Consider the following 8,969-nt stretch of genomic DNA (forward strand, 5'->3'; position numbering starts at 1 on the left):
CGCCGGTCCACCGAGTGGTCAGCGTTCGTCCACAGCGTCACGGTCTGAGACTTGACCGTGCGCGGCGTCAGAACCACCTCCGCAGTCTTCAGCCACCTCGCATCGCTCGACTGCAACTCGCCCGACACTTGTCATCCACTATCGCTCTTCACGCGGTGCAGCAGCACGAAGTCGCTCCAACGAGGAACTGCCATGCTCACGCTCTGCACGTCCAGCCGAGCGCCGACCAGCAACGCAGACGCGCGATCCAAAGCCACAGACACTAACTGCCTCGGCGGCAACGATACCCTCTCGTTTACGAATACCATCGAGCGCAGCCCACAGACAGGTCCAGGTCGCGACGCCGCCATGAAATCGCCAGCGGACGCACCACTTCCACCGGCTGCGCCGCATCCCGCTTCTCCCGGAACACCAGCACCAAAGAACCCAGGGAATCCCCCGAGAAATGACGCCACCGGGTACACCAGCAGCAAGCCTGCTGCCGACACGTCCGATCCGTTTGACGCCAGCGTTGACAAAGCCACATTCGACACATTCGACACGCTACCGCCAGCGCGCGTCCGTACGTCGGCCTGCACATCGTCGAAGACAAACGCGCTCAGTGACGTGTCCATGGCCGCGCCCGCGAGCTTCCACGTCTCCCGACCAGTACTCCGACCACACCGCAGAGCTGTCCAGGCGACGTGCCCAACGCGCCCAAGTCCGCCATCGAAACCAACGCAGCCTCGTCCTCCCGGCTCTCCACCACGATCGGCTATAGCAGTGCAGTCGACACCAGAGACCGAGGGTCCGGCATGCTCCGGACCAAGTGAGAGACCCTCACCACCACGGATCGCAACGACACCGCGTCCACCAGTGTCACGTTCGTCCTCACCGTCACGGTCTGAGACTTGGCCGTGCGCGGCGCCAGAACCACCTCCGCAGTCTTCAGCCACCTCGCATCGCTCGACTGCAACTCGCCCGACACTTGTCATCCACTATCGCTATTCACGCGGTGCAGCACGAAGTCGCTCCAACGAGGAACTGCTCTGCTCACGCTCTGCACGTCCAGCCGAGCGCCGACCAGCAACGCAGACGCGCGATCCAAAGCCACAGACACTAACTGCCTCGGCGGCAACGATACCGTCTCGTTCACGAATACCATCGAGCGCAGCGCCACAGACAGGTCCAGGTCGCGACGCCGCCATGAGATCGCCAGCGGACGCACCACTTCCACCCACTGTGCCGCATTCCGCTTGTCCCGGAACACCAGCACCAAAGAACCACGGAATACACCCGAGAATGACGCCACCGGGTACACCTGCAGCAAGCCTGCTGCCGACCCGTCCGATCCGTTTGACGCCAGCGTTGACAAAGCCACATTCGACACGCTACCGCCACCGCGCGTCCGTACGTCGGCCTGCATGCCGTCGAAGACCAACGCGCTCAGTGCCGTGTCCATGTCGCGCCCGCGAACTTCCACGTCTACCGACCAGTACTCCGACCACACCGCGGAGCTGTCCGGCGACGTGCCCAACGCGCCCAAGTCCGCCATCGAAACCAACGCAGCCTCGTCCTCCCGGCTCTCCACCACGATCGGCTGAGGCAGTGCAGTCAACACCAGAGACCGAGGGTCCGGCATGCTCCGGACCAAGTGAGAGACCCTCACCACCACGGATCGCAACGACACCGCGTCCACCAGTGTCACGTTCGTCCACACCGTCACGGTCTGAGACTTGGCCGTGCGCGGCGCCAGAGCCACCTCCGCAGTCTTTAGCCACCTTGCATCGCTCGACTGCAACTCGCCCGACACTTGCCATCCACCATCGCTCTTCACGCGGTGCAGCAGCACGAAGTCGCTCCAACGAGGAAGTGCATGCTCACGCTCTGCACGTCCAGCCGAGCGTCGACCAGCAACGCAGACGCGCGATCCAAAGCCATAGACACTACCTGCTTTGGTTGTAGATGCAACACTGACGCCGTGAAAAAGCCGGCTTCTGTGTTCATTGAAATTATGACCTCGCCTGTAGAATTTGTTGGTTGTACACCATTGAAAATCGCCAAAGTGCTGATAAGTACCAGCCAGAAATGCGAAAGAGCGCGTCCCCGAGGCGCTTGCCTTCGTTTTCTTGTGTTCCAAGACGACACCATGCAGATATTACTTCGTGATCTTCGTCCTCCCACTCGCCTTTGACATGTGCTTCACCCGACCTCAAGATCGCGGCGGTTCGCGGAATGGCCTTGTGAATAGACGCTGCGCCTAAATCCGATTCAAGTGTCATGAAGTTGCAACCTTCCAGCGTGCAATGCTTCAACTGATCTACTTTAGCCGAGAGAGGCACGTGGAGAGTTCGGTCCTATCAATTCAAATACCTGGTATAATGTCCAAATTCTCAACACCGTCACAAAAGACTCCAACCAGCGCATACTACGGTTGCGCAGTGGTGAATGCTGCTTTCCAGTTTCGCGTACAAACCATGACAGTGTCAAGAAATTGATTTGAACATCTGCTTGGTACCTCTTAACGCACTCCTGGCGCGCGGTTGTAGCCTACAATTTGTAGGACACTTTCTGTAAATTATCGGCCGCAAGGTTGGTCTAAAATTGCTACTGGAAATCCAAGATGGTTGAGTCTTTACGGAGAAAGTCAACACTAAGAGCGCACGTAAATTCATCTGATGATTGCCGTCCTTCGAAGTCTTCTCGTCAAGAGATTAACATGTCTTTGAAGCTCCAGCTTGACCGGTTGACGCTTAACGCGAGCATGATGCAGTTGCCCTTGGAGGCAGCGCACATTTCCGTCAAGCGCAAATGAAATGGGCTCATTATTGAAATACTCAAATAAAGTTAAACGTACCGAAATGATCGCTGGCCATTCATTCGCCCTAAATCCTCCCGTTGGCAACACACAAAAAAAACGATGCTGTGCAGTCTTAGTGGCCAGGTGCCTGTGGAGCCCGTGGTGTCGCTCAAGTCGGGCCACGTGTTCGAGAAGCGTCTACTGCTCAAGTACTTAGAGCAGAACCAGCAGCGCTGCCCCATTACGGGCGATGAATTGGACGCTGAGCAGGATCTACTAGCGCTGCAGGCGGCCCCATCGGCCAAATCTTCGGCCGCGTCGGCTAAGGTTGCGGCTTTCGCGCCCGAGGCCGCCAGTATTCCGCAGCTGCTGGCCACGTTCCAGAACGAGTGGGACGCTGTCATGCTCGAGACTTTCACGCTCAAACAGCATTTGGAACAGACGCGCCAGGAGCTGAGCCACGCGCTCTACCAGCACGACGCTGCCTGTCGCGTCATCGCGCGTCTGAACGCAGATAATGCCACGCTGAAGGAGCGCATTACGCAGTTGGCTTCGGGCCAGCAGGACGACGTGGATATGCAGGACGGCGCGCAGAACGGCGCCGCGCTCGCCCCCGAAGTGCTGGCCACCGTTGAGTCCAAGCAGAAAGAACTGGCCAAGAAGCGCAAGGAATTTAAGAAGAAAGACGGCCCACAGCGGGCTGCGCTGCTCAGTGGTCTGGCCGACTGGAAAATGTCCTCAAGCCATACGCTTCACGACTCAGACAAGCCTGGCGTCACGTGCGTGGCCATCGACAGTAAGCGGCCGACGCTTGTGGCCACGGGCGGTGTGGACAAGCACGCCAAGATCTTCGACACGGAAAAGCAGCAGCTTGTAGCCACACTGACAGGCCACACCAAGAAGCTCAGCCATGTGGAGTTCCACCCGACGGCCGACATGGTACTCACGGCCTCACACGACAAGACAATGAAGCTTTGGACCGTGCAGGAAGAAGGATATGGCGTCGGCTACACACTCGACGGCTTTGACGACGCCGTGGCCAGTTCCTCCATCCACCCGACAGGAAACTACGTCCTGTCTGGCTCACTCGATGCGACGTGGGCTATCCATGATGTGCGTCGGGGCCACCTGCTCTCGCGCTACACGCTCAATGGCGAGTTGGCCATGCCCGATGCCTCGACCGGCAAGCCTAAGAAGGCGGCGAATGAGGCGCGTTGCGCTCGTTTCCATCCGGATGGCGGCATCTTCGGTACGGCGGCTAAGAGCAAATTGGTGCAGATGTGGGCTGTAAACTCTCTCTCCAACGTCGTGACTTTTGAGGGCCACATTGCACCAGTGACGGCGCTGGGCTTCTCGGAGAATGGCTACCATCTAGCGTCCGGAAGCGAGGATGGCGTGGTGAAGCTGTGGGATCTGCGCAAGGCCACAAGCTTTTTCGAGCTGAATCTGAAAAAGGAGCAGCCCAAGCTTAAGCTGGGGGCCATCCACTCGATCAACTTCGACGCCAGTGGCTCTCACCTCGCTGTTGCTAGCGCGCAGAGTATTCAGGTGCTGAAGGAGGTGAGCAAGAACAACTGGGAAGTGGTCAAGACGCTGAGCGACCACAAGGCTGCCGTCACGAGCGTCCAGTTCTCGCCCGACTCGAGTTTCCTGGCTTCCACCTCCATGGACCGCGCGCTCAAGATCTACAGATAAGCTAGCAGGCAGAAGCGGGTCAGACGGTCGACCAAGCTCCATTATCACTTAAGCAGCGTCACACGGCAGCCCAAGACTGCCACTACGACGCCAACAAGCAGGTGAGCGGCTGCTCTCTTCTTAAAATTTGTGTTGGTTTGGCTGACTAAGGATTCTTTTGTAGCATTCAATCGTTAAACTGCTTGGCAGATACCGAAGAAAACAATAAAGTTGTTGGCTGGACGAGGTCTCAAAAGGTGTAACATACTCATGAATGGAGATTTGTATGCTTTTAGAAATGCTCAACGGATTAACGGAAGATCGCACCATTGGAAGAAGACGATGAAGAAGGTCGCAGAGCTCTCGGCAGATACCCTTGCAACACCTCGGCGTGCTCGCGCAGTAGTCGCTGTTTGGCTGCCTCCACCACCTGGCGTCTGTAGTTCTCGTCCTGTTCCTGGCGTTCCCGCTCGCGACGTTCGCGCTGCAGCTCGGCGTACACCATCTCCTGCTTGAGTGCGCGGTGCCGTGCGATCTCCTCGACGAACTGTTCGCGCTGCTTTCGGCGGAAAGCGGCCAGCTCCATCTCGCGTCGTTCCTCGGACCGGAACCTTTCCCTGAGCATCTCGTTGAAGGCCTCTTCGTCGGCGCGTTGGCGGGCCAGCAGTTCCTGCTTCAGCTGCATCTGCATATCGTTGCTGCGCATCATGTCCTCCTTGGCCTGCTGCTTGGCGGCAATCCTCTCCTCCTCCTGCGCACGCTTCTTCTGGAGCAGTTCCTCTTCCCAGAGTTCGTCACGCAGACGTTCGATTTCTTCTTCCTCGCGCATTTTGGCCTGGATCTCGGCCTCGACGGCGCGGAACATGGCGTCTTCCTGCGCCTTCTTGACGTCCGACGCCGCCTTAATGCCCGCCTCGCGTGCCTGCACCTGTCGCTGGTAATCTGCGATAGCCTCGTCCTCCCGTCGAACAGCTTCAACTTGCTCCTGCTTCGCCCTTTCGCGCTCCCGATGCGTTTGCTCGATCATCTCACGGGTCTGATCACGAGCTTTTTCTCTACGCGCGAGCTCGGCCGCATCTTCCTGTTCCACCTGCTCCATGAGCTGCTCGATCTTGAGGCGTTCAAAGTCTGCGTCAAGTTGCGCTTCACGGCGGAGCTCCTGGCGCTGCAGCATTTGCGACTGGAGCACTTGTTTACCCTGTTCGGCCTCGACGCGCTTCCTCAACTCATGGTTCTGCATATCCACGAGAGCGCGTTGACGATCGTACTCCATTTGGTGGTCTATCGCAGCTTCACGTTGACGATCCAAAGCGGTCAGCGTCTCACGCTCAAGCTGCTGCGTGGCCCGCTCCTTGTTCATGTAGGCCGTACGGAGGAACGACTCGAGTTCGCGCAGTTCCTCGCTGGCTTCACAGATGCGCTGCACGTCTCGCTCTTGCTGCTCCTGGGCCTTTTTGCTGGTTTCGAGTGCGTGGGCAAGCGCCTCGTTCTGCTGACGCTCTCGAGTGGCGCGTTGCCGCTCACTAATCTTCCGAGCATGCGACTCCTCTAGCATCCGTTCGGCTGACAGTTGAGCCGCGTGGTTCATGCGGCGACGGGATGCCACAGTGGCGTCTGACTGGTTCTGCAGTGTCTGCAACTGGTTTCCCTGTGCGAATTTGTGCAGCGCGTTGTGCTCCGACTCCTGTCGTCGGCGTTCGAGTTGGATCTTGTCGACATTGCGCGCCGTCACGCGCGTGTGTACTGGGTACGGGAACGCCATGATGGCAGGGAATCTGAGAAGACGCGGCGTTTCAAGGCAGAAATGTGTAGTGGACCATGGCGACTTTCGAGAACGACACGTGGGAGTTTCGACAACTTGTGTATTTCCATCACTGCAGAATTTGTTCGTTCTGTGGACATTATCAGCGAAACTCACTGGAATGCTTGGATGGCTCACTGACCGAACTGGAAGTGGACTTACTCCGCCGCGAGCTGGTTCGACGAGCTTTCCGTGGACTTCGGATTCCAGGTATGGAGGCACTGTGTTGGTAGTAAATGATGGTGGCTTCCGTGCGGTCTGTGTCTTTCAGGGTCTCTTCGTCCTTGTTGTCGGCGAAGAAGCTCAGCGTGTACCCGATGAGCGTCAGCATACACCCGAGCTGCGCCAGAGCGCGCACTTGATGCACGGCAATATCTTTCTCTAGAACCACACATAATTAGCGGGTAAACTGAGACATCATTTCTTAAAGCTTACCGTAGTCCCACAGCTTCGTGTTTACATCGTCGAGCCGCATGGTGGAGCTGCAGTAGTTTTCTCCAAGCTTCAAAGCAATACACTACATGTATAATACAACCCAAGTCAGCTTATGCTTCGAGTATTCAGTAATTTCTCTCGAGTTGGCGTCTACCTGCTTGATCGTGAGATGCGGAGCGTCGGCACCGTTGTATAACACAGGCAGATAGACCAGCACACACATGGAGTAGACGGCCACGCAGGACAGCTCGATGAGGAAGCCACGCTTGGCCGCTTGTAACTCGCCCATCTTGATTCGGGAGACGCTGCGCGGGCCATATCGGTCGGTGATAAACACTCCGGCATCCATCTCGGCGCGCTTCACCAGGAATATCTGGTAGTTCAAGTAGGTCTACCAATGGACACGAAAAAAAAACACACACACACGTTAGCTGCATGGCCGCAAACGAGTAAATACATCCCCATACATTGGTAAACATGGCCACTGTCTCGCAGAGCAGAAATCCGAAGGCCGAGTTATAGTGCAGCGTCGGCGAGGCATTAAAGGACGCGAACACTGGGAGCCCGAAGGCGCCAACGACGCCGAAGATACAGCTCACAAACGACAGCGAGCACAGACCGTGCGAGACCTGGCCGTTCTCCAGACTCTGCTGCAGGAATCGCTGTTTATACTCGTGGTTGAAGCTCCACGTGAGTCCAAGCAGCACGGCCACGACGTTGAGGCCCAAGAAGAGCACGTACGAACCGGGTGGATCTGAATGTCAACGACGATTACGTGAGCTTACTTTATCAACTGACTTTGCTGCTCGACGACGCACCGCGCCCCAAGTCCGAGAGAAACGGCCAGGCCAGCCCGCCCACGTACACGTGGTTGGCTTGTGCGATGGCAAACGCGATGACCACCGTCATTAACGCCGAGAAGGCTGTGGCCAGCGCCGCGACGGCCCGTAAGCGACTCATACGAAGATCCGGTGAATGACCTTTCAAGATCCCATGCGCATGCTTACAAAAACCAAGCCACAAGTTGAAGTGGAAGTGGAACAGATGCCCCACCCGTAACAGTCATTTAATGTGAACGGCAAAAAAACTCAACTCCTCCTTAGCACTGCACGTTGCTCGGCCCGCCGTTACACTTGCCAACGTTCGTGGCATTAACAGCGACGTTCTTGAACTCCCAGTTGGACACAACGGCTGGGTTGGCTACAATATCGTACAGGTTCGTGGCCGTGCCGAAGAGACCATCGATCTTGATGTTTGTGATGTTAACCAGACTAGAAGGGATTCCCGAGTACCCGCCCTTGGTCTTGTTGTAATCTGAGTGCATGACAATAGCATTCTTGACGTTGACGAGCCTGTTGTTAGTGTAGGTGACGTTGGTCACCAGTCCCTTCAGCCCAATGATGGTCTTGATTCGGATGCCGTTTGTGCTGTTCACGATCGTGTTATCCTTGACCAGCAGACCAGAGACGGTTGTGTTGACGTTCTGCTCCGGGCCACCCAACGAGCCGATGGAAATGCCGTGCGAGCCGCTGCAGTAGTTGTTGCTGAAGATTGTGTTCGAGCTGGACTGCATAGCGAGGCAGTCGTCCTGGTTGTACACTCGGTTGTTTGAGATGGTCACGTGGTTATTTCTGCTCAGGTCGAAGCCGTCCGTGTTCTTGGCGCTGCCGTTGCCGGCACGGGAGTCGATCGTGAGTTCGGAGATCGTCGTGTAGTTCGAGCTGAGAATGCTGAAGGTGCGGAACGGCATGTTCTGGATAGTGAAGCCCGACAGCTTCGAGTTGGCAACCCTGCTGAGGCGGAAGAACACCGGCCGGGTGATGTTCTGACCCTGCGGCCAGTACCACGATCCCTGACCATCAAGCGTTCCAGGTCCAGTCACAGTGAGATCATTTCCCGTGAGCTTAATTAGCGGGCCTGCCCACAACTACAGTACAGCAAGAAGAGTTAGATGTTTAGTTTGAGTGGCACCTTGATGAGCTGTGCGTTCTTACCTCGGTTCCGAAAGTCGATGTTCCTTGGAACTTGATGTTGGCGCCGTCCGTGACATTAGTCAGGTCAAGCATCACACCAGCGGGCACTGAGAGCGAGTCAATGATGATAGTGCTGCATTGAGAGACGTCGGTACCATTGATGTAGGTGCCGGTCAGCGTGCACGTATCGTCCTGGTCCACCTGATACGGGGAGTCTTGACCAACCTGACTTGCAGGAGATACCTGCCCCACCTCGTAGTCCTGATTTCCCTGGAACTGTTGGGCGACTTCACTTTGGTCCACGTCA

The 8,969-nt window shown here is 56.8% G+C and overlaps 4 protein-coding genes across 4 annotated transcripts; 1 reads left to right on the forward strand and 3 right to left on the reverse strand.

Moving 5' to 3' along the window:
* Nucleotides 1-2,899: 2,899 nt before the first annotated feature.
* On the forward strand, nt 2,900-4,474 carry PITG_19646 (pre-mRNA-processing factor 19, putative; the record flags this gene model as incomplete). Its single annotated transcript, XM_002896161.1, has 1 exon — nt 2,900-4,474. The coding sequence occupies one exon, from the start codon at nt 2,900-2,902 to the stop codon at nt 4,472-4,474; it is 1,575 nt and encodes a 524-aa protein (XP_002896207.1).
* Nucleotides 4,475-4,763: 289 nt separating this feature from the next.
* On the reverse strand, nt 4,764-6,215 carry PITG_19647 (meiosis-specific nuclear structural protein 1, putative; the record flags this gene model as incomplete). Its single annotated transcript, XM_002896162.1, has 2 exons — nt 4,764-5,999; nt 6,060-6,215. The coding sequence occupies 2 exons, from the start codon at nt 6,213-6,215 to the stop codon at nt 4,764-4,766; spliced, it is 1,392 nt and encodes a 463-aa protein (XP_002896208.1).
* A 142-nt stretch (nt 6,216-6,357) lies between these two features.
* Nucleotides 6,358-7,649, reverse strand: PITG_19648 (uncharacterized protein; the record flags this gene model as incomplete). Its single annotated transcript, XM_002896163.1, has 5 exons — nt 6,358-6,635; nt 6,690-6,771; nt 6,844-7,080; nt 7,157-7,443; nt 7,508-7,649. 5 exons carry the CDS (start codon nt 7,647-7,649, stop codon nt 6,358-6,360), a joined length of 1,026 nt encoding a protein of 341 aa, XP_002896209.1.
* Nucleotides 7,650-7,788: 139 nt separating this feature from the next.
* On the reverse strand, nt 7,789-8,755 carry PITG_19649 (endopolygalacturonase, putative; the record flags this gene model as incomplete). The annotated part of the gene is made up of 2 exons (XM_002896164.1): nt 7,789-8,616; nt 8,738-8,755. The coding sequence occupies 2 exons, from the start codon at nt 8,753-8,755 to the stop codon at nt 7,789-7,791; spliced, it is 846 nt and encodes a 281-aa protein (XP_002896210.1).
* Between the last annotated feature and the right edge of the window lie 214 nt (nt 8,756-8,969).

Source organism: Phytophthora infestans, genomic scaffold, assembly GCF_000142945.1.
Source record: "Phytophthora infestans T30-4 supercont1.102 genomic scaffold, whole genome shotgun sequence".
Classification (NCBI taxonomy): Eukaryota; Oomycota; class Peronosporomycetes; order Peronosporales; family Peronosporaceae; genus Phytophthora; species Phytophthora infestans.